The 26,149-nt window shown below is 44.0% G+C and overlaps 1 protein-coding gene across 3 annotated transcripts in view; it reads right to left on the bottom strand.

The window, feature by feature from the left end:
- The window catches only part of tle2a (TLE family member 2, transcriptional corepressor a), a 39,748-nt gene that overhangs the window by 5,341 nt on the left and 8,258 nt on the right, over window positions 1-26,149 (bottom strand). The window contains exons 2-12 of one of the 3 annotated variants that reach the window (XM_063891958.1): window positions 22,542-22,726; window positions 12,794-12,857; window positions 8,860-8,904; window positions 6,309-6,371; window positions 5,876-5,950; window positions 5,180-5,393; window positions 4,759-4,775; window positions 3,506-3,601; window positions 2,492-2,536; window positions 1,155-1,316; window positions 683-809 (exon numbers count right to left, since the gene is read on the bottom strand). In XM_063891958.1, coding sequence (XP_063748028.1) covers window positions 683-809; window positions 1,155-1,316; window positions 2,492-2,536; window positions 3,506-3,601; window positions 4,759-4,775; window positions 5,180-5,393; window positions 5,876-5,950; window positions 6,309-6,371; window positions 8,860-8,904; window positions 12,794-12,857; window positions 22,542-22,726 — 1,093 coding nt within the window. The remainder of the gene's footprint in view (window positions 1-682; window positions 810-1,154; window positions 1,317-2,491; window positions 2,537-3,505; window positions 3,602-4,758; window positions 4,776-5,179; window positions 5,394-5,875; window positions 5,951-6,308; window positions 6,372-8,859; window positions 8,905-12,793; window positions 12,858-22,541; window positions 22,727-26,149) is intronic. The other 2 variants (XM_063891960.1, XM_063891959.1) reach the window with 2 other exon arrangements.

Raw genomic sequence — 26,149 nt, 5'->3', positions numbered from 1 at the left:
CACTACTGCCCCCTGCTGGCTGCCTGGCCCTCCTGCAGGGAGACTGTGTGTGTGTGTGTGTGTGTGTGTGTGTGTGTGCTCATGTAAACGTCCAACATAATCTGTCTGTGCATGTAGCTGCATTTGCGAGGGTGTACATATGCATGCGTAATGGTGTGTGTGTGTGTGTGTGTGTGTGTGTGTGTTTGTGTGTGTGTGTGCTAACAGGTGATGCGAGGAGGAAGAGAAAGCGCTACAGTGGAATAGATGGAGGCTCATTACGAAGCGGCTCACAGTCACAGTCCATCACCTCTCCTAATCTTTCCATTTAAAAAAAGTGAGGGGCGCTGAATATTTTTGCCCACAGCTGCTTATTAAGTCCAGATGGTTGTGGGTGGTGGGGTGGTGGTGGTGGTGGTGGCGGTGGCAGTGGGGGGGGGGGGGGGGGGGGCTGGCTCACACTCATACCAACTACTGCAGCTCATACAGTCACTGAAACAGAGCCAGTTCAGGATAAAAAATTCCGCAGAGGTGCATTCATATTTCTAATTGATGCAGAGGAGGGTGGAGGGATTTTTCTCCTAGTCTAGGAAATGATATTTTAAACTCAAACTAACTTCAGGCTTTTTGAAGTTCAATGCCCGCTTTATCAATTAAGCAGTGAAGAGGTGTCCATCTGGGAATAAGAGCAAGCTGATCTTACCGAGCGGGTCGACGCCGGGCTTGCCGGGAACTGGTCTGAACTGTGGAGGTCCGCTGGGCCCCGGGGTGTTGGACTCTTGAGACATGGGGGTCCCCGGCTTCATACCTGGAGTGCTGGACTTCTCCCTCTGGGACAGGAGAGGAGAAAGAGGAAAGCGTTATTAAACATAGATGGAAAAAAGGACCTGGACTCCTCGTTGGTGGCGCTGTTGAGATATTTTCTACACTCCCATATAAGCAAGACCTTAGTTTACGTATTTTTTCATCACGCTTGAGTTTATTGTAGTTTTATCCAGCTCGGAGCATCAGGCCCTCAAAAATCAAATTGTTCCGTAATAAAAAACTATAAAACTGATAATTATCTACAAATTTCGACTACCGACCATTGTCTGAACCATGACCCATTCATAAATATATTACGCGTGTTCCCATATCTTCCTATGTCTGTGCTCCATACAGCTGTGTAGTCGTACCTGCGGGGGCTCTTTGCCGCGGGACGGGGAGGCTGTGCTGCTGGAGGAGGCCAGGGAGGCCGGGCTGGCCTGCGGGGGGGCTTCTTTACGGGAGGGGGGCATCTTGTCCAGGCCGTTCTCCCTGGACGAGTAGGACTGCACACTCCGGGGGGACGACGGGTCCTGAATCCAACACATATAAGACTGGGATTACTGCTGGAACACAGAGCATCACCTGGAAATCCATCAGTGTCTATTTTTAATTCTCGTGTGGCAACTCTGGTCTTATCTCGGATAACCTTGGTGATTTTACAGGGTGTGTGTGTGTGTGAATACTCAATCTGTAAAGACTCCTGTTCACACTGACCAGCCAAAAATCAACTCTTAATCTGATTCAAATGTCAGTTCACCAAAAGTATTCCTACACTTATCACAGGTAATGTTGTTTTTCAGCCTCAGTAGTCTAATTGAGATACGTGGGTGTCTCTTCAGTATGACGTTTATATTTTTTTGTAATAATCTGTCTGTGGAAACAAAGGAAGTCTTCCCTAAAAATGGAAGACACCCACTTGACTTGTTTAAGACAGTCTGCTGGAGCGTCATATCAGCTTTCTGTAAACTTTTGCACAGAAAAAGGACTGTAGATACTATCCTCCATCACTCTGTAAACAAATTAATGACGAATGTTGAGAGAAGATGATTACAGCGAGTACATTTCAGACTTAAAGAACAGTGAACCTATCCTTTAACTGCTATTGTTTCCTTTAAATACCGTAGGATAACTCCCTGGGACCAGAAGAGTTTTTCCGGACGAGACCAACCCTACACTACAACGTAAAAGCTTTCGGGAACTGTGTGTATTCTCGGTTACTGTCATCACATACACAATGCACACATACATATTCATTTGAAGGTCAAACACTCATTTTAAGCAACAAAAAAAAGCAGTGATTTACATCTTTATCTTAAAGACTTGCTGCACTCATACACACAGGACTGTGGATAAATGTAGGAAGCCCATAGAGTGTGTATATGCATATGTACTTGTGCATGTCGGGAAAACATTGACAGACTGAAAACAGCTATCCGATGCAAGTATCATAGTGTTTATAGCGAATGCTAGTTTGCAACACTCGTCCCTAGAAGGGCTTTTATGGAACTAGAAAATCACAACAGTGAGGTAAAATAGAGTTAAACAGAATACAGCAAATAATATGGGCAGGGGTGGAGGACAGGAGGGGGATTATCAGAGTTATTATTTATGTTATTCAGATGTTCCTGTTAGCTGTGTTTACATGATGTATGCAGATGAAAGCGTTGATGTGAGGCGGATAAAAGGCCGCCGGCCGGATACTAACCTCATCCACCACCAAATTATCATCACTCTTATCCGCATCGCTGCCCTGTGAGAGGAGAGAGAGGGAGGTTAGATGTTCCCTTTTTACGGTCTGATGTATGTAGATTACATGTAGAAAAATACAACACATGAAGTCATCAAAACAAATACAGGTGTGTGAACACTGCTTTTTATTTGTACTGCAAAATGAAATCTATCATCTTCAAATGTTATAGCCTGATATTGTAAAACGCAGTGGACAGTGCAAATGTATTAAATTCATTTCCGATGTTTGACTCAGAGGTCAAATCCTCTCAAGGGCACTTTTATTGCTAGCGTTCTCAAATTAAATAGCTACTAGATATTAATTTCTCTCACAATAAAAATATCCCTTTACAGAACTGAATAGGGCTGCAGGATTTGTAAAAAACAATTCATTGTGAATACTTTTGAATGATTTTCCCACTGCGATATGATAAGATTGAAACATAAAGGCTCATTTTCAGGGTCATATCAGTATTTTGTGCCTCTACTGACATGTCTCCATGCTTTACTGCAGCATCTATTCTCACCCTCTGTCTGAAACCAGAGCCCAGTCTGCTCTGATTGGTTAGCTGGCTGGCTGTTGCGATTGGTCGACAGCTTAGAGATGTCCCGCCCCTTAACCTATCACGTACAATGTGTTGGAGAGCTAGGCAATAGAAGCGCTATATCTGCAGCTCCACAATACTTAGACTAAAATGGTATTGTACACATGTATAGTCCTTAAGCTCGTGTTTCAAGTCCTTTTCTTAAAATATCTAGACATGCACACACTTGTTTGGCTTTAGGGGACTCTACAATCATTATGCAGCCCTAGAAGTGGATGAGTCTGCTTATCCACCTCCAATAATACAGTGATGGCAGCAGATAGAAAACATTTGGTCCATAAAGAAGAGCACGTTCCAAGGTGTGCAGTACACCTGGTCTTAGGAGGCAGAGTTGGGTGAAACTTCAGGTACTTAAACATTTAACAGTGTTGAGAAAAGAGCCTCACATAGTCGGTCATGAACTCCTTCTCCTCAGCTTTCCTCTTCTTGCCGTTGCTGAGGTATTCTGCCGCCCGACCCTTATCCCCATTGGACAGAGAGCTCTGGAAGGGGAAGGGGAGAGAGAGAGAGAGAGAGAGAGAGCAAGACGGTGAGGCAAGCAACAAAAAAAAGGGGGAGAAGGCAGGAAGGAGTGAGGGCAGTGAGGGAGGAAGAGGGTGATAATGAGGTGAGAGGGACTGCATAAATCATGTCAGGCTCATAAGCTGCGGAGATGAATGTGAGAGAATATCAGCGGCATCGACCGGCAGCTCGCTGGAGGAGACGAGGAAGAAAGAGAGCGCTTCAAGTTTTCCTCCAGGCAGCAGAGGAGACTGTGGAGCAGGGAGAGCGTCTGACCCTGATACAGAGCTTTTTAAAATAACTTAAAGAATTGTCATAACTTTAAGGGAGTGTTGAAATGATGTTGAGATCTGAATCTTCCCCATACCGGGTTCAGCACAAGGGACTGAGGTATGTGTATGGTACGCATATATTTCAGTCTTTGTCAAAGATTAAATTTGCAAATAATCACAGTGGGAGCTGAAAAATGTGTTCTTTAGAAACCTTAGAATTTGCCATTTATAATAGAAAATGCTGTTTCCAGTCTCAAAAATGGTCTTTTCTGTTCTATCAAATTAAACTGAATATCTTTGGCTTTTAAAACGGACAAAACAATGGATTTAAAATACATCACCCAGGATTTGAAGAAACAGGAACGGACATTTTTTACACTTTTAATCAAAATAATCTTTACTTATGAAATGTTCAACTGACCCCAGCAGCTAACCTCACTTTTGAAAGTACAATTCAAGCAAAGAAAGAAAGACACAAAGTGAAATCTTTAAAATATGTCCCCCATTCTTGAGTATGCATGCAGTGGGGAGCAGTTTACTTTTTGCTCATTAAAGCAAGTGCAAAATAACTCAACTGGTAAAGCTTTATTTTGTAGGAATGTAAGCAAAGATATTTATTTAATATTTAATATTTATTAAACTAAGGTCATTCTCATATCCCCTATAATTAGCATCACATTGGATAACCGTGCTATGGAAATTATTTTTAAAACATAACCTATTTCATGTGAAAAGCAAATAAAGAAATGTGACTTATTACCAGATTTCTTACTTTTTATTTGGACTTTTCTATGGTTTTTACAGTAAATATGTCCCCCTGAATTGTGTGTGAGTGTACTTGATATAAAAGATTGTGTGGTACTTACTGGTCCAGCTTCACGGTCTGTTCAATCAAGGAAGAAGCGCCAGAAGAATCCAGGAAGCGGCCACAGGACAGCAAATGCAGAAACACAAACACACACACACACACATCATTATCTGTCACTTTACATCACTCTCCAGCTGATGAGTCAGAGGGAAAATATCCCCCAGGAGTGTTATTATCAGAAACTCTCTTGTGCCAAAAACTCTAAGCAAAGCCAATCATCAGGATCCAATCACGCCTTTTAGCCTACCCTACCCCCCCCCACACAACAATTTGGAGCTGTCATTATTTAGATCAATTTGGCTGTACCAGGCCTGTGCACTTCAATTGAGTGTGACTCCCCCAATAAAGAGATTTAAACTTTTAAGAACACAAACCAAGAGGAATAAGTAAACGTGCATCATTTGAGAGCGTTTCTGTACCTCTGTGGTGCTCTGCGGCGGCGGCGGCGGCTGCTGCTGCCTCCAGGTGAGCTCTCTCATCCTTGGCGGCCAGCTGGGCCCCCAGAGCGCCAGACAGCGCCAGCAGGCTGGACCCCCCGCCCAGCGCCAGCCCGGGGTGGGACAGTCCTGATGGGTGAGGCCCCATTGGCAAACCCTGAGCATGCTGGGAGAGGTGCTGGGCCTGGAGCTGTTGCTGTAGAGAGGAAGAATGGAAGAAGTGAAGTAAAGAGACAGAGGAGAAAACAGATCTGTGTGACTCACAGGCAATGTGGCGAAACAGGAAGTGATTCAGGAGGTAGAAATGAGAGGGAACTAAGTGCTGCGATGTGTACGAGGGGGGCAGGAACTGACATAGTGGGAACCAAATCAGCGTGATGTGAATTCAAATGAAAAAAATAAACCCAAACTTAAATTTAAAGCCAATTTAACCTTTTATAAATCCTATTTTTACAGGACATTTGAAAGGACCTGTCAGTGAATCATCTATTGTGTTTAGGTGGCAGTAGAAGCCCACGTGAATAAATACCCAGAATAGTCATCCATCGTTATAGAATAAGTCTGTATATTTAAGAGTGGGCAAGTGGATGTTTGCCTCAACAAAAGGAAAGGAAAGGAAATTAAATAAATGGGAGATAAGGTACACCCGCTATGAGGCAGAGGGGTGAGCCCACGTACCCCTATCGAAGCATTTAGCTCCCCCATGGTCACCTGTTTGGCGCGCTCCATGGCCTGGACCACCTGTTGTTGATGCTGTGGAACAAACCAAAAGGTCAGTAAAAGGCAGGGGGATTCAGAAGCAAATTAAAAAGCTTTCTTTGTGAACTGAATAAATATTAATGAGGTGTAACTTTTTCTTAATTAGTGTCGAAAAACATTCAGACTCAAACAGCATATTTGAAATACTGATTTTTTTTTCTTGGGAGTCATGTGACCGTTTGGCGATCAAGGAATGTGCTTTGAAGTCGTGTCCATCTGCAGCTGTGTGTGTCTTATTACTTGGCGTGTGTATGCATGTGCACGCCCTTGTGTGGGCTGCTGTCAGACAGGAGAGAAGGGGCTGAATACAGTACACTGTTTGTGTGTGTGTGTGTGTGTGTGTGTGTCCCACCTCCTGTGACAGGAATGGGATGAGCTGAGCACAGATCACGTTCAACCGCTTGGCAATCTCCGTCTGAAAAAAAAGAAAAGAGGATACTGTTGCTTTGATGAACACACACACACACACACACACACACACACACCCCCAGATTGAGCTTGAACAAAAAGGAGACACACACTCCGAAAGGTTAACCACACACACAGCGTGGCCTGTTCCTCCCAGGGCCGGTGTGGTAAATATTTCAGCTGCTTACATTTGGTCCATGCAAATGGAAACTCTGCCAGGGAGTTTGGCTAAAATATTCATGGACAGCATCTGCTGCGGCCTCAGCCAGCCAGCCCACACAGTGTGTGTGTGTGTGTGTGTGTGTGTGTGTGTGTGTGTGTGTGTTGGAAGATTCATCATCTTTCCTCAGTGTGTGTGTGTATGCGTCGTGTGTGTGCATGTGTTTCTCATGTGTCCTTGCATGTTTTTCTGTGTGTGCGTTTGCATTTTGCATGCTTGTGTGTATGTGTGTGTGTGTGTGTGTGTGTGTGTGTGTGTCCTGCTGGGGGTCAGTGATTCTTGCTGTGGGTGTGTGTCTGTCTCGATCTGCTCTACTACCCAGCCAACAGCAAACTCCCCCCCTCCCTCCCTACTCCTCATCTCTTTCCATCAAACTCCATTTATTTCTCTTTCCAACCATTCCTCCTTCCCCAGCATTAGTGCAGTAATCAGTGTTACAAGCGCTGTCATGTGACATCACACACACACACACACACACACACACACACACACACACACACACACACACACACACACACACACACACACACACACACACACACACACACACACACACACACACACACACACACACACACACACACACACACACACACACACACACACACACACACACACACACACACACACACACACACACACACACACACACACACACACACACACACACACACACACGTTTAGCGGCAGGCCCAACAAGGCCGTTAGGAACCGTAATGATATGCATGCAGAGATCATGACAACATCATTATGGCCGCAGGCTGTTTTTCTACTTGACAGCTAGACTCTGCTGTGTGTGTGTGTGTGTGTGTGTGTGTGTGTGTGTGTGTGTGTGTGTGTGTGTGTGTGTGTGTGTGTGTGTGTGTGTGTGTGTTTGTACAAATATACACAAACACACACACTCCCCATCCCATTCTCTCTCTTAAATGATTTATTGATGCCGGACTGAACTTCCACCCCCTCTTTTTTTTTCTCTCCCTCCCTCCACTCTCCATTTTTCAGCCAGGCAGCATGCTCTCCAACCCCCCCCCCCCCTTCCTCCTCCTCCCCTCCCCCATTCCCTCCATCCTCTGAATCCATCACCCCCCCACCCCAAGGGAGACACAATGATTTCTTGTTAGAGAACTCCAACTACTAAATGACATCTTCAGGAGCGTGAGGAGGAGGAGGGGGTGGAAGGGAGGGAAGGGGGGAGAGAGAGAGAGAGAGAGAGAGAGAGAGAGAGAGAGAGAGAGAGAGAGAACATGAGCAATCGAGGGAGAGAGGATAAAGAGGGGAGGACAGAATGGGAGAGGGGGAAATGAAAAGAGGAGGCGGAGGAAGGAGAGGAGAGGAGGAGGAAAAGGGCAGATCGGGTTGAGGAAATGACAGCCAATGAGGATGTGGGAGGGAGAGGAGAAATAAGACGGAGAAAGAAGAAACAGAAGGGAGGCGGGGGAGGGAAAATCGAGATTGGGGGGAGGGGGGGTGAGTGGCGGCACGACAAAAGCGATTGAGATGGTGAAATGAACGGAGTCAGGGAGAGAGAAATAAAGAGAGACGGCAGGAGAGGCAGTGACCTGATTTAAAGTGAAATGCAGCATGGACTGAGTGTCTGAGGAGAGGGAGGGAGGGAGGGAGGAAGGGAGGGAGGGAGAGCAACCAAAAAAAATACAGAAAGAATGAAAAAGAAATCAATGGAAAGGAAGGGAGACGGAGAAAAGATGGTTGAAGAAGTAGAGATTAAGAGAGAGCAGCATTTAAAAAGTAAGATGGCAACTGAAGGGAGAGGAGGGGAGAGCGGCTGAAGGAATGGAGGGGTTACTCTTTATTTCAAGTGACTGTACACCATCTTTTTTATATATATAGTGAGTCATGTATATACGTTTAGTAGATTAGACAGTTTTTTAAATAATTTATTCTGGACTTTTTATGTTATTTAGAAGTATATATATATCTGTCTGTCCGGATGGGGGGAAGAGAGGCAGTAACAGACAGGGATCTATGAGTGATAGTGGAGGCATTTCTAGAGGGTTGAGGAAGGGCAGAGTCTTCTCATCTGTCTCTCTGTCATGCAGAAATGAATTCTGTTTGTGGATCCTATTAACGCCTCCGCTGTACAGGTCCGTCAGAGGGAGGACTGACATTACAGCGGGGGAAAAGACAGACTAACTTTCCTGCAAAGTGGCAGGAGGCAGAGGCAGTGATGATAATCCAAGAGAATAATGCAACGTTTAAGGAACAGGGTTGAGCAAGAAGGGTATGAGATGTAGAGAGAGACCTGAAGCGCACTCACCTGTTTGTGCATTTCAATGTTAAGGCCGTAGGACATCTCGTAGTACTGAAACACAGAGGGGGACACCAGTAAATATGCAAGATTTAAACGCACAGCAATCATATGGAGCACATAAAGGAGTTTCATTATTCCTATAATATACATATCCAGTTACATTCATGATCATATTATTTTTGAATGAGGAATGCACACATTGTGTAAAAACACAGGAATGTGATCCATTATTAACACAAACTCAGTACATGCTGTGCATAAAACATAAGTACTGACAACTCCTGCACACAGTCTTTCAAAGAGGCCTTATTCTGCTCATTATCAGGTATTATTTGTATGTTGTGTCTCTCCTGGTGTCTCCATGTTTTAATGTTTAAAAAGCTCTTTATGTTTCTCATACTGCCTGTGCTGCAGCACCTCTTTTCACCCTCTGTCTGAAACCAGAGCCCAGTCTGCTGTGATTGGTTAGCTGGCCGGCTCTGTTGTGATTGGTCAACATCTTAGAGATGTCCCGCTCCTTAGCATATCATGTACAATGTGTCAGAGCACTAGCCAATAGAAACATGAGTGTTACAACGTGATGTCACTATGTTGCAGAAGTAAACAAAGGAGTCCAATGGAGGCGTTTCAGACAGGGGGAGTGTGGGAGAGGAATTATAGGAAAGGAAAATCCCCAAAAAGCACAATAGGGCCTCTTTAATCAATATGTCCAGAGGGTCCTAATTCCTGAGTATTAACTATGTTTGTCACTGTTGAGCATTAAGGGCCTTTCTGTGCCGAGTCCACTGGTGGTTTTTCAGGCAGGTAGGAGGAAACTCCTGGATTTTAGTTTTTGCAGACCATTTACATGCACACAAACCTATATGATAAGCATAATAGGGCCTCTTTAAAATCAAACAGAAATCTTATTTATACGTTAAAATCATGACACCCACTTTGCAACGACTCCCAAAAATCAAATGTTAAATTCACAGCACTTTAAGCAATTTGTGTCGCAGTAGCTAAAACACACGCACCGTTCAGTATCTGCAACGATAAAATGCTGAAGTGATACAAAAGATAACAACACAGAAAAAGCCTGTTATTCTATTTTTTCTATTATTGGAAACAAATCCCTTGAAATGCCTCAAACCAACACGGAATTAATCCTGCAGTCAATCCCACATGTTGGCGAAAATACTCACTGGCACACCAGAGATGTTTTAATCTGTGGTGGAAAGTAATCCCCCACAAATACAATATGCATTCCCATTGTTTAGGTAAACTGCGGTACCCATCAATATACAGAATGTGTGACCTGCTTTTAAAGTGCAGACAGAGTAAGGAAGTCCAACCGTGTTAAATGTTGGACAACAATTTGGTTGGTTTTGAAGGGATTTGTAAACATTTTTTAACTTGTGTTATAAAAACATTGAGAGCCTTTTCCCTTAGGAGAAATAAATGACAAAAATCTAATTCCTCCCTTAATGTACGAGCGATGTTATATTCACGTGGTATTTCATCTATTGTTTTTCACAAGGACCTTCCAGTGTGAGCCCATAACGCTCTCACAAAAGCTTGTCTTGCTCTCAGCTCCAGACGATGCCAGCCCCTCTGAAGTGCACACCTGTCCCTAAAAGCCCATGCCCCTAATTTCACCTTGACTCCACTAAAAGTCAATGGCACTTTAATGACCCGGAGGCGCTTTTTCGGAAGCAAGACACCCGAAGCGAGGCAGGGAAATTGTCGGCAGGCGGAAGAAGGTGACAGACTATTGCAATAATCATGTCTAATGTGAGCTATTTGACCCTGGCTTTTACCCGAAAGTACAAAGAGCTGTGGGGAGAGCAGGAGGAGATGAATGCCACAGAGAGGGAAGGACAGGTCTCTCACTCTTCCTCTACCTTCAGAGATGGAGGAAGAAAGAAGAGCATTTTAAAGTCAGATGCCTCGAAAAGTGACAGGCTGACATTTGCTTTTCAGCGTGGCTGGTTGTGGAGAAAGGAGATTGGCAGTCAGGCAGCCAGAGCCGGCTGGCAGGATGTGAGAGGAGATGGCAGGGGTCCTCTCTCTCCAGACATCTTTCCTGGCAGTTAGCACGCTCGTGTGTGTGTGTGCAGGTGTGTGTGTTCGTAGCACAAGCCCGCAACTGTGTAGGAGTGTGTATCTATGTGCCTTGTGTGCATGTTTCCCCTTCGAGTGTGTGTGTGTGTGTGTGTGTGTGTGTGTGTGTGTGTGTGTGTGTGTGTGTGTGTGTGTGTGTTCACTCCTCTCTCTGTGTGTGCCGCCATAAAAGACGCCTTTCCTGGCAGCTGGCGTCTCTGCTTGGCAGTCGGTGTGCCAAGTTTCGCCTGTTGCTTAGCAACATCCAAACTCATCCGAACCCAAATCATCAGCCAAGAGAGGAGACCTGGCCCGAGCTCGATGCCAGCCAGCCACCCCCCCTCCTTTCCCCATCACTAAAACTTCAATCCCCCCGCAAGGCCTCGCTCTGTGCCAAGATTGCCGGTTCTTTTTTGGCACAGCGGGTTCTGGGCGGCCTACAGTCAGTCCGCTGGAGCTGTGTGTGGCTGTGATCACAGGTAGAATCAAGGCTGGAGGTTTACAAAACAAACAAACAGTTTTAGCCTTTCCTTTATCCAGACAAACTGCTGATCATGTGTTCTTCACTATAGCACAGCCACAGATATTCACACGGCAGCAGAAGCACACAACTATAATTAACTTATTAAAGCTGTGTTTGGATTTGAAGTGCGGTCACATGCTAACTTCTGTAACGGCTCCTGATGAGATGCAACAGCTTCTGACTTCAGAGGAATGTCAGTAATGAGTGGGCAAATGAAGCAGCAGTGTCACACCTTGTGGTCACACCGACCTCAGAGTGGGAGGGGAAGACTGACAACTAATGCTAGCAGAGAAACAAACCTCAGAGGGGATGCAAAGACAAATCTCACTATGAATGACTTAATTTTTGGCCTCTGTACCTCTATCAAATCCTCAAATACAAACTATTTCCCATGAGATGACGGTCTTTTTTTATTGTGCAATAAATTCACACGTCGATTTATTTCTCCAAACTGTTTTTGTCATGATTCCTTCCTCACACCAACGCACATGTAACACATATCCTGCTCCACACACCTTTAAGAACAGCGTCTTTTGGGAGATGCTTTATTTGGATGTTTTTATCGTCTCGTTCCTTGTACTTCTCCCAAGTTTTGGCTCGGATGGTGTGAACGAAGAACAAAAGAGCAATCTGAATCTGAAAGAGCAGTGAGTATCAGCTCTCAGCTCTGAGGCTGCACACACACCAAATCAAGCGTAGCAACAATTAGCAGGGGGTTGTGTGACGGTGTGGGAGTGTCACTTTAAACGGCCCATTTGAGTGGCCCTTATTTGATTGACCCATTTGATTTAAATGGCCCATTGATCGCCAGTTACATGATTGGCCACCGCAGCGTGACGCCGGGCTGCAAACTTGATTCTCCCATTCATTTAAAAAGCACTTTACCTCGTTGAAATGAATGAGGACTGGAATTTGCCCCCAGTTTGGTGTGAAAGCAGGAATTAAAATCTCGATACTTTAGACTGTGTATGAAGATGGTTGTCACACACACACACACACACACACACACACACACACACACACACACACACACACACACACACACACACACACACACACACACACACACACACACACACACACACACACACACACACACACACAACACACACACACACACACACACACACACACACACACACACACACACACACACACACACAGTTTACGCTGCACTCCTGTAATAAACTTGTGTGTGTGGTAGTGTGGGGTCTTGCATGTGGTTTTTGGTGGGTGTTTGTCAGCTGTACATGAAAGGGATTCAGAGGACTTGGCATGGCACTCGTTGTGTGGAGGGACGTGGCCTGTGTGTGTGTGTGTGTCTGTCTGTCTCACCATAACGTAGTGCCTCTGGATCTCCGTCTTCTCTGTGGCCAGCTTCTCACACTCCATTTTCAAACTGTAACAGAAGTAAAAAAAGGCAATGAGTTTTTCTTTATTATCATATCCCGAGTAAAAAAAATACACATTGCAATTAGCAACATGACAACAAATCACTCCCCCCTTCCTCGCTTGACTCTCTCAGTCACCTCTCCCGCTTTCTCACACACGATGGGGGAGGAGGGAGCAGGGTGACGGGGTGCTGACAGCCCATTATCACCTCTGAGCAGAGCAGAAATAGACGGAGTCACGCTTGGAGCCTGAAAGCAGGCCAAGACTGCAGGCAGGCACATCCAAGGTGTCCCCCCCCCCCCCCCAACTCTATCCTCCCTCTCTGTGGACAATTTTCAATCTATCCATGTGTCCTCCGTTCATCCTCATTTAGTCGCTTCCCCAATTACCAGTCTGTCTCTCCCTCTCTCTCCCCCCCTTCTGCCAAGTTTCACCAAAGTCGAAACCTCCAGCTTTAAGCGGGTCAGAGCCGGACATATTTCTTTCAGCTTTAACAATCACTTCCCTCCTGCTCTGTTCAGGACATGACCCTGTGTGTGCTGCTCAGTCTGAGAGCAACTCAGGCTACAGTGAGGCCTGGCGTGGGAGCTCACACACACACACACACACCTCTGAAGTGATAGCAGCCGAACACCTCTCCCTGGAGTCCCATATGTCTGTCTGTCCTCTGTGTTTGTCTTTCCTTGCACCTAAAGCAGTCCCCGGTGTCCTCTAAAACGGGATAATGCCAGTGGAAGGATTCACACACACACACACACACACCTCGTTACCTCTGCAACTCTCTCACCCCATCTCCACCAACTCCCCCCCCCTCCCCAGAGGTAGTATATTCGGGCCTTCGGCAGTTTACTCCGACTTGTTTGTGGGCGACAGATAGATTGATGGAGGGGGCTGTGCTGTGGTGAGGTGGGACATTGGAGGTGGTTGGGGGGGCGGGGGGGCGGTTTGCAGAGGAAAATTAGAATATGATTAATACCGCAACATTACCCCAAGCCGCAACAGGTAATAACGGCCTCATCCGCTCCCTCTCTGCAGCGCCGTGCGCACACACACACACACACACACACACACACACATACATACATAATTGACTCATTTATCATTGCCAGTCAGTTGAGGAGGAGAGGGATGAGGAGGAGAGGGAGAAGCACCGCGAGGAGTGGGAGAGAGAGGGGGCGGTGGAGGTGGTGTGAGAATGTGGTAGAGAGGATTAAACCCCTCCCCCCCAACACCATCACCGCCCACCCTATAGATTTTATTACAGTGGAATTGCCTCTCGGCAGAAGTCACTCACAGCTGGGATCAGGACTAATGCGAGTGTGTGTGTGTGTGTGTGTGTGTGTGTGTGTGTGTGTGTGTGTGTGTGTTCATCACAATATAAACTTGGGATGAGCTTGGAGAAGCAGAGCAGAGGCTAGACACAGGAACATGTGACACACACACACACACACACACCTGGATAAAAAAAGTGTAAATGTTCTTGAGCCCATTTTTTATTCTTTCTGATCTGAGAAGAGTTCAGAAAGCATCAGATTCTCACATTTGAGCATCTGGAACAAGGCTGGAGCTCATAGGACTTGACTGCACACAGGCTGAAAAGGAAGGATTCCAACTGGGCTGCAGGGTAACCAGCGTGAGAGGTAAAAGCAGAGTGTCATCCAACTCAAGAAACCAAGAGGGTACCGATCACTATAAGGGTCTGTAATCAAGCACTATGAGCTCAACTCTTGGTACCGTCGACCCAATAGAGCGTTGTTTGTTTAACAACTTCAACAATCAAAATTGTGATGCAAGTATTGGATGAGTCTACTCTCATCCATCTGATAAAGCCTCCAAACCACAAGAAGTACGTAGGGAACTTCATCTATTTATTTGCGACGATCTACTGATTATATCAATTTGTCGACTCATTATTCCAGCTCTGCCGGGATGTTCATAACAACCTATGGTTCATGGATGCATGCTTTCCTAAATTGTACAATAGTCAACAGGTCGGTGTAGTTTAAGGTCCTTGAAAATCACTGTTTGTGGTCTGAATGTTGACAACTTTCACAAAACCACTCCGGCTTTTCAAATCTAGTTTAGCGGGTGAGCAGCGGCCAGCCACGCTATTAAAGACCACTAAAGAGAAACCGGGGGGAAAATCAATGTCTTTATAAAATCAGTCCGCTGTTGTTTTGGCAAGGCACAATTTCACAATAGCACTACAAGGTTGCATAGCAAATGTACACACACACACACACACACACACACACACACACACACACAGACACACACACACACACACACACACACACACACACACACACACACACCCCTTGTGCTTAAAGGAAAGACCCCAAGGTCGCACTCAGAAAGAAATAACCATTCCCCACAAAATGGACTTCAAGGAATGAAATTACTGTGTGTGTGCCATTATGTGTCTGTAGGAGCATAAAAGAAGTTGGGGGGGAGAAAACGAGGGAGAAGGGGGAGGAGAGCGGCGAGCAGGAAGTGGGTATTTCATGTCGAAATGATTGCCGGTAATAATTAGTCTTTGGCTCAGGAACCGTTTACTGAGAGAGGGAGGGGAGGACGGCTTTGGAGGATGGGGCGAAAGACAGCAACGCAGAAAAAAAACAAGATTGAGTGAGAGAGAAGAGCGGGAATAAGAAGATACGACTATCTGTGTGTGTGTGTGTGTGTGTGTGTGTGTGTGTGTGTGTGTGTGTGTGTGTGTGTGTGTGTGTGTGTGTGTGTGTGTGTGTGTGTGTGTGTGTGTGTGTGTGTGTGTGTGTGTGTGTGCGCACGCAATGGTGGGCTCGGTTCCTCCAATCTTTCACTGGCGGTGACAGGAGATAAGATGATCAGCCGAACGCGCTACAAATCTGCAGCCTGCCAGCCTTCAGACAGCTCTGTCAGTACTGCACGCACACGCACACGCACACGGAGCATGGAAGCATTTAAGTGTGTCTCTGTGCGCGTGTACACACTAAACCAATACGTTCATACTGCAGGCACGCAGAAACAAATGCACACGCGAGAAGAGCACACACACAAACCTGCTAGATAGACACACACACACACACACACACACACACACACACACACACACACACACACACACACACACACACACACACACACACACACACACACACACACACACACACACACACACACACACACACACACACACACACACACACACACACACACACACACACACACACACACACACACTAACAAGAGCCTATAGACAGCAAAGCATCTAATTAAGACCCCTCACTAGAAATGTGCCGACTGCCTTTTTTTTTTTTGTCTCCCATGTTTGAAACAGGCGGCTGGGTAGAAGTAGAAATGTCAACTCCCTCCTCTCGACTGTTCGTTTATTATCAACGCCTTTACTCTCACTGCTCCCTCATTGATTATTTGACTCATGACATCTTTACACGAGTTGGTGGCAGCTGGTAAAACAGTGAGTGATGCATATATTTGATCAGCAGAAAATGTATGTGAAATAATCTCTTTTTTTCTTACAAGAAGATTATTATTTGGTCTTTAAATTTCAGAAAAGAGTCAAAAATGTCTGTGCCAACGCCATGTTCTAAATGTCTTGTTTTGTCATTTCAAAAGTAAACCATCTTCAGTTTGATAGCTAAAAACAGCATTTTATGAATGAAATTTAACAATTTATTGATTCTTAATGACTTTCATCAGATCCAGCATCATAACATCTTGTTTGTCGAAACTTAGGATATTAGAATTGTTTTACTAAGATTAATGAACTCATTTAAGGTCTACTAATGATTTCTACTACATATATTACCAAAGAATCCCTGCACAGCCAACCTTCTGATATTATTGAATATGCTGCCCCTAAAATCTGATTCATTGACCAATTCAGGACTCGATCTTGGAGTTAGGGCTGCACAAGTCGTCATCAAAATCACAAAAGACTTCTGCAAAAGTATAATATAAAGTTTTATGTAGTATTAAGCATTGTGGTGCTGCAGAGAAGCTCCAGTATTCTTCCGACTTAAGTACAAATCTAATCAGGCTCATGTGAAATCATCGGGATTGGGGTTTTAAATACGATCATTCCTGCGAATGTTGTGACACACAAATGCAATGGGAGCACGTCAGTGTCGCTGCAACAAGCTTCATAGCTGAGACAAACCAAAGGAAAATACTGACCTATACAAGGTGATCACACACACACACACACACATGCACACGCACACAAGTATTTAGCCCGGCAGCCTCCAGGTATGCGGCTGTTCACTTTGCATCACATTAACTATTGATCAACCTCTCCGCTCTGCTCCACTGGAAACACCTTCAGCTGCTCTCCCTGTCTCTGCACGCACAAACACACACACACACACACACACACACACACACACACAGGACCCACCCAACTCGCCTGTGTGCTCTTTCATCATCTCTCAAGGGTGTGTACAAGAGCAAATGCACACCCACACCTACAGAAACACAAAACAAAGCTGGGATCTTGTGGCACAACAGCAGACCAACCGTACCCCTCTCTGCTGCCAGACTCACTGTAAAGGGCTGCTCTTTCATTAATGTCTGACACACACAGACACACAAAAACAGGGAGAGGTTGTACCACACAAACCAACCAACAAATAAAATGCAACGATAAATCAAACGACGAGCCCTCAGCGCTCCCTAAAGCAAATATCATTTCAAAGTGTGGTGATTGACAGGCTGCTAAACATTTACACACACACACACACACACACGCACACACACACACACACACACGAAAGAGTTAATAGATTTACCGCCTTGTCTAAAAAAGATAATTGATTAATTGGTAAGCTGATGGAAAACAGTCAGAAATGCTCTTCACAGCTTTGCTAGAGTCCACAGTCATGTTTCAATTATAGGTGTAACCAACAATCATGTTTATTTTAGAAAAATCTGCCAATTATTTGATTGAGTATTCGTTATCTGGTTTTAAATGACAGAAAAAAGGGTCAAAAATGCCCATGCCGTACTGTCTGTTCAATCTGCACTCCTTAATAAATAAATAAATATAATAAAAATGGGCAACAGAATAAAAAATGTATGTAACATCTTCATCTTTAAAGGTGATGATTCTTTGTCATATTTGTGTCTCAGGACCCAGGGTGACGTCTAGATATTGTTCGTTTTGTCCAACAGCCGAAAACACAGAGGCATTTAATATAAAACCGAGAAAACATCCAATCACAGCTAAAAATGCCAATATGTGTCCTTTAAATGACAAACTATTAACAATCTTTCTTGTCATTTGACTTTTCTACTTACTGACACATCATTTCAGGATTTTTGTTGATGAGATTTACCTGGAGAGAAACATCCTGCCAATTTCTATTTCATGTAGAAGTTGAAATGGTGACAGACAAATATTTGAAATATGACACACACTCTCAAAGTGTGTAGTATTTGGGCAGAGATGAGTGGAGGTGCTTGTAACTGATGAGTGGTGGCATGTTAGCCACAAGTGGAGAGGCTATCTTCCTCTACAGACCACACACACACACCAAACAACCTGTGTGTGTGCGTGTGTTTATAGATAGAAAGAGAATTACAGTAATGAGAGCTATGTGTCAGCAACTCCTCCCATCTCCCCTCAGTCTGCTGATTACAGCCTGTTTAGATAGCACACACACACACACACACACGCACACGCACACGCTGACCCACCAATGACCCTTTAATTAATCAACCCTTCTCTTTCTTTAGCTTCCTTAGTAATCTCTCATCCTTTCATAGCAACCAGAGATGCCACCAAAACCAACACAAGGGTAGACACACACACACATTTAGAAACCCACGCCGCCACCCACCCACCCATCCCTCCCTCCCTCCCCCCGCCCACACTCACACACACACACAGTTGCGGCTCATCAGCGCTAATCCCTTCCCTCCGTCTCTTTCCTGCCGTCTAATCCAACATCTATCAGAATCCAGCCACCTTCTCTGCAGACAAAACACACAGCTAAGCCCTGCTATTTCTAGACAGCATCTATTTGTGTGTGTGCAGATAATTGGGGAGGCCTGTACATGTGTAAGTGTGTGTTAAGCACATGCATCTGATTGGGAGTCTGCCTGAATGACTTGGTGTGTTTGTGTCTGGCTCTGTGGGCGTTCGAGCCACGTTTTCCCTGCAGAGAGAGAGAGAGCACAAGTGGGTCCGATTACACGAAGGTGAAGCAAGCAATCAAATTGTGAATCAAGTGGATCTGTGCTCCGACCCGTCTGCTGGAGGACTAAACACGGCTGCCGCTAATCCCACTGACCACTATCTGTCTGGACCTCTTCAAAAAGGACTATTTATGGGTCGCATTTGGACAGCAAGCGGGCTTCTAGCAGCCTGTAGGAGTTGCACCACTTTGGATAGAGTCAAGTGGTTTTTACTGAGCTGCTTGCCATGTTAAACGGTAGCTACAGCTTTTACAACATAATTATGGTTTTAGGACGCGAGAGTAGCATATGGCTCAAGAGACGTTGACCTGCGTGGCTGCGCTGCTTGGTGATTGACACACACACAAACCGTCTCAGTAAAGCTAAAGTAGTATAATCATTACCATCCATATTTCAGCTGCAAGGAGTCGAAATGCACTTAAAGAAGCATCAGCACAGGACTATAAAGTAGTCATAGTATCTGTCCAATATTAGCATACAGACCCGAGTTTCCACAGTATAGGTACTACTGATTATTTAACTGAACATACAAATAAAATAATGTCATTTTAACATCACCACAAAAAGCAGCTTCCAAAATGGGTCCCAAATAAATTATGTTGTACCCTCCATGAAGGTAGGATCTATTGAAGGATTGTTTTATTCGAGGGCGTTACATTAAGCTAAGTGTTCCTAATAACTCAGTGCATGGTGAATATATGCACATAATAAAATGTATGTTCAATGCAGCTCCACTGCTGTGCTTTACATATTTCTATTTGGAGATTTTATTTCTATTGTTTTAATTTCTAATTATGTGCAATGCCTTGGCAGCAATAAAGAACATTTTATCTTAAACAAACCCTACAGGACTAAATTAATTATTTGACTTTTCAATTGTTTAGTAAAACTCAATATTTGTGTGTGTACTTGAGCTGGAATAATCAATTTGGAAAACAAATTTTAGTAAAATGATAACCCTGTGTGCAGGCCACAACAGTATCACCACTTAGCTGCCAAATGTTTTTTTTAAAGTGCGAGTGGCTTGTACATTTTAGCACTCAGAAGCCAAAAAAACATGGTAATTTATTAAGTATATGATAAAAGTTTGATCATTCACAAACCATTTAGCCGTTGGATGAAAAAGTTGACTTAATTATAATATAGTAGCTATTTTTATCATCTGTAATCAATGCTAAAAACTGTTTAAAACAAGTTATTAAAAAGGGGTTTGTATCCGGGTAGATGTGTCTTTAAAAACAATAACTGTACGCTGCTCTTTGTACAAACATCATCAGCCAGCAGAACCAGTCGGTAATTATTAGATTCATGACTACCTGCCAGATTAAACTCTCATCTGACAGATTCTTGACAACACAACCTGTGCCATAACTGTTGCTTTTGTCCCGAGCTGTGGTAATGGTGTAATTATTTATCTGTAGTATTTTGGGGCTCAGAACAGCCAGATCTTGAGGTTAAACAAAGCCTTGAAACCAGAGCCAGGACGCCGTGGTATCGAAACTTGAAGACGCGGACGCTCTTGTTCCCCATTGTGTCCTTAACCTCATCACTCATTTATTGTTTATGCTGCTCGCTCGTTCTCAGTAGTTTGGCAACAGGGCGATGCTCCAGGTGTTTTGTAACTCGAGGTGTAACATTGAACGGCTGCCAGTAGAGCCGATCGCACCGTCTCCAGCAACAGATCCAGGGTGACTCATGTTCACTGAGCGGCTAAATTTGTCAAGGTCGGTGCAGCTTGGAGGTGTTCACATTTATTCTGCAAATATAGTTCTGGAGACTTTTCTCTCCCTGAAATGGTTGAAGGGTGATAACCTTGTCTTCTGATTAGGTGATTACACAAAAAGGTCAGACGATTAGGAAGAATATATCGGCCATCAGCGGGTGTTTTTAGCAAGTTTATTTATGCTAATGTAATTTCCTGCCATGAAGAGTGAGAGTTGCTGCTCAGCTCACACGGGGTTAGTTCTGACCATACAGTGGAAAGACCTGACCAGGACGTTTTATTTATTTACGGTCAATAAAGTGTGTTTTTATTGCTCCAAAACTCCCCGGGCTGCGTGAATATAATCAAATAGTCTTCCTCAGATCATTTATCAATATGTTTACACCTTTTTATTCAACAAAGTATTATATTCATGAAGAAAAAAAAGGACTAGAAGTTGAAAAATGCAATAGGAAACCATTGCCACTGCCCTGAAGAACTCATATTTAAGTGTTCAATAAACAGATCGCTCAGTGAAGGGCAACAGGAAGTTCAATCAGCCAATTGTAATTAATAACGGGACTGAAACATAAGTGAGACAACGGGATAAAGGAAATACTAGTTCTACTACTCGCACAATAATAAATCAAGCTAATAATATATATCTGTATTCAGATTTTAGATCATGTCAGGCGTCAACCATAAAGTACCTGTACGTGTGGATTCAGTCATTCTGTGCTCACTACTGTCCTGACCTGAATTTGTGATGAGCAGAATGCACACACACACACAGACACACACACACACACCAGTAGCCACAGGGGTTAGGGACTCTGGCCAGGGGCGCCTTACAAAAGAAGTTTGAAGTTGGACAGACAGGAAGGGGGGGAGGGAGGGTGGATTCTGGCTGGCTAAATCAAAGCAGGTTGGGAGGAGAAGAGAGAGATGGGGGAGGAAGGGAGGGAGGGTTTGGACTCCACAGCCAGTCGAAAATCCCACATTCAAAAAGGCATCCAGGGCACATTCCTGCACATCCAACACAGCAGACAGTGATGCAGAAGGAGTAGCCGGCTGAAAAGTTGAACCTCCATCGACTTTTGCCAAAACTCCATGTACAGTCGTCTGTCAAAAAACACCAGACTGAGCAAAGTGCACATTCCTGGTAGATTACTCTGTGATGGGAAAATGGTAATTCAACCACTGTCAGTCTACCAGGCAGCGAAATCAAAAACTCTGATGTTATGTGTGTGATAACATCTTTAAATGATTGTATAAATGTGATTGTTTGTGGATTGACACTTAGTTTTACAATTAATTCTATTTCAAACTGTGTCCAACTTTGTTACGCATGCCATACAACCAGGTGACTATGGATATCATTTCTCAAAATGCAAATAAACATTTTTTTAAAAGTGGTACAATCCTGCCTCAGGGTATCATTAACCACTGTGTTTTTGTGAGGTCCTTTGAACTCATCCTCGATCGTATGTCATTATCTCATCTGTACCTGCAGCTACTTGCATTTTAAGGGGAAATTAAATCGCACATGATATGCTCTTAGTTCCAGCCTGTCATGGGGCTGTTTAAGGAAATCTTGATTCTCGCACGTACGATTTTACATTTAAGAAAAAGCCAGTTATATTCTTGGTCTTCTGCCAGCTTTTTTATTATCAAGATCAATTTGAACTTTCCTAAGAAATAGTGGAAGACAATTCAGATGCCCTTGAGTCCCTTTTCCTGCTCTAAATGCCGAGTCACACAGAAACCCTGTTAGAGAGACTCTCGAACACCCACCTGTGGTACTGGGTCTGCAGGAACTGGAACTCCTCCTTGATGCGGTCCAGGGTCTCCGGGTAGGTTAGCTTCAGGGCCTGGGGCGCCCCCGATGCCGCTGCGGCTGCTGCTGCTGCCGCGGCCACCACTGAGGCCGAGGACCCCGGGGGTGGCTGGAGAGGTGCCTGAGAGAAGAGCATAGCCAACTTAAGGGTTTTAATAACAGGTTTGAAAAGTACAGAATAGTCATGACACTTTTCACATCAGATTTCAAAAGAGTTAATGGCTGAATCATTTCTGTGCAATATGACTTATTTTACATTTGTTAAAAAAAGCTTCACTGAACATGCACTATAAGTTAAGAGGACACATAACAAGAACAAATAGCATACATCTCCATTTCTTAAGTGGGCATTGTCCAATGTTATTACATATTGTGCTAACATAAGCTACTTAAAAAGCTGATACACATGTTAAACATTACATACATTTGTCTGTTTCATCCTCCGATTCTATCTATCTGTAAGGGCCTTAAAGAAAGTTAGTCCTTATTGGCCTAAAAATTTGACACAGTTCAACTAATGTTTACAGCCCTTTGTGTCAGATGTTTATTGAGAAACACTCAAGTAGTTTTCCATGTTCAAAAGGGTAAGAAAAAGCTTCAAAACGTTTCTGGTCCTAGAGAATGAAAATCAAAGTTCAGTTCATAGACATCAGCATTCGTGATATTTGACTCGGTCTAAAAAAATTAAATAAAATAAATCTCTTTGTACAAATCAAAAAATAAATCTAATTATCCTTGTTTAATAATAATAATAATAATAATAAGATGTCGCAAGAGCTTGTTGCTCAGAAAAATACGACAAATTGGTCTCAAACTAAGTAACCTGTGTCTGAAAAAATGTAATTTCAGTGTCAGATGGTTTGGAATATATGTGACGTGTAAAAAAAAAACGGTTAAATATTTGCTCCGGTGATTATGGGGCTTAAAGGTGATCATAATCTGTACTGTAGTCGTGACACTAAGAACTAAGACCTGTATCTTAAAGAGGCATGACAGCATCGACAACCCATGTGGCACTGATACAAGAAAAAAGATTCTTAGTGCGTCATCTCCTTTCCAAACAGTCTCTTATTTTTCTCGAACTGCTTTTTACAAAGAACATTACGAAAAAATCAAAGGAAGCAAAAGCACCACATTTGTGCGTTTACATCAGCATGTTTGTGTCTGACTTTCTGTTACAGACGCCGTCATCGCAGCAGAGCCAGATGTGAACGGGTCAGCAAGACTTTGGAGAGCTTTGTAACAAAGTGAGCACTTCTTGTTAAATTACAGAGTAGAAGAAAGACATAAAGAAAATGGGAGAGCCCATCATAGCTGAAGACCCCTCCCAACCCTGTGCTTAGTCTTCCATCTCTGCAGGGTTCAGAGCAATTAGGAGACTACAACCATAGGGGTAATGCTGCAGGACAGGCGGACAAAAGAGGGCTGAGAGCTAGGACTACGAGGGGGTGGGGGGGCTGTCCGTCTGTCAGTCTTTGTGGCTCTCTGTCAAAATAACAGAGGCCAGGGACAGCCGGTTCACAGGCTCCACTGTGGTCAGGTACAGCGAGGAGGTTAAGTGATACGCCCGTACGGTCATTTTCAGCGAAAAGCAGACCACGTTTAATAGTTCGTTTATTAGAGGGCAGAGTCGTCATTAACTCACACACAATATGCTCTTGTTCCAGCCTTTGAAGGGGCTGGTTCAAAGGAAGGAGGCAGGAATGGAGGAGGGGGACAGGTTAGGATCCATTGCCAAGATGGAATTCTAGGTCGTAAATAGCAGAGCATATTTTATATCTAAGAAAAAGCCAGAAATGTTGAATTTCTGATGGCTTTTTGAGATGTGGATCAAACTGGATTTTACAGATCTGTAACATTTGTCAAAAAAAGTTGTGCAAGAGCTTTTGGAGTGGACACAATCCAGTCCAACCTGTAATATAATGCTCCCTCGGAGGGCAAATCATTTTCGTCTAATGAGCATCCTTAACCAGTGGTTCATTTGACCCTGTCCAACCCACTGGGGATTTATTATAATGTGCAACTTGGAATAAATGAGTCATGCAATACAGCTTTTAATTTCATTAGTCGTCTCTCCTTGCAGGTATGTTCATTACAACATTTGCCCAAAACAGAACCAGCATGAAAACTAAGGCCAAACACAGTAGTGAACATGCTAGAGTTACTTATTGCCTTTTTTGGTTCCTTTTCAATACATTTCTTTCATTCCCCATAGGTCAAGGAATTTTTCTTTTGCTGTTGCTTTCCTTTTATGCCATTTACTTTACAGTAAACCTTCACAAAAAGGAGGTTTGCTTTAAATATAAGCCACTTTTCCATCCCAACATCATACAGGCTGGGTTCGATGACAGCAGGCAGAATGACAGCCATCAATATTCATTTGTATTTCCTTTTCAAACACGCACATCTCACATCTTGATGTCCTACACATCAGTGATCACACATTAATGGTGTTTAATTAACCATTTAATCACAACATCACTCATATCAAATGCCAAAGAGTGTGTACCAGGGGAGCGTGTGTGAAAGAGGCGTCTTTATGTTAACATAACAAGATCAGAGTGTGCCTCCGCAGTAACTACATACGTGTTACGAAACATGCATGTCCAACGTGTGCGTCGTCAAGGTGAGATGTACCGGAGAGGAGAAAGAGACAAAAATAAACAGAAGGAAGAGGTGAGACATTACCAGAAGAGGAGAGAAAATACTGAGGAAAGAGGAGGGGAGTGAGACGAAGAAGGAGGTGAATTGATTGAAGGACAACAGATACGATTATTGAAAAGATAATATGGGGGAGGATCAGCCGGTGAGAAAGTAGAAATGACAAGAGAGGAGGAGAAACAGAGAATGTGTTTAGAAAAAGGAGATGGAAATAAGAGAAAAAGAGAAAGGAAATAAAAGAAAACAGAAGATAGAAGAGGGGCTGTGGCCTCATTGTTCCTCTTTCTAACAAGCTGCTCTCAATCTGTCCGCCAGATCCCCTCCTGGAGCACAGACAGCCACACACACACACACAAACCCAACGTTATGCATGCACGTACACACACACACACAAACCCACCGTTATACACACAAACCCACCGTTATGCATGTACACACACACACACACACACACACACACACACACACACACACACACACACACACACACACACACACACACACACACACACACACACACACACACACACACACACACACACACACACACACACACACACACACACACACACACACACACACACACACACACACACACACACACACACACACACACACACACACACACACACACACACACACACACACACACACACAGTCTCCCCTCCTCTTTCTCACACACACACACACTCACACAGAGCAATTACTCTTCACAGGGGGGAAAAAAGAGCACCAAGGCCATTTTATAAGAGGATGGAAGTGGAAAAAAGAGGCGACTATCCTTCTCTCTCCGTTTTATCTCTCCCTTGTTCATTTTTAAGGCTTTTTTCCCTTTAACGTCAACAAGGACAGGTGAAAGGAGGCAGATGTTGGTTTCATTTTCTCATCTTTAAAAAAAGGTAAG

The sequence above is a fragment of the Eleginops maclovinus genome, chromosome 9 (genome assembly GCF_036324505.1).
Source record: "Eleginops maclovinus isolate JMC-PN-2008 ecotype Puerto Natales chromosome 9, JC_Emac_rtc_rv5, whole genome shotgun sequence".
In the NCBI taxonomy this organism is placed as follows: domain Eukaryota; kingdom Metazoa; phylum Chordata; class Actinopteri; order Perciformes; family Eleginopidae; genus Eleginops; species Eleginops maclovinus.
This window is presented reverse-complemented; position numbering and strand designations above follow the sequence as displayed.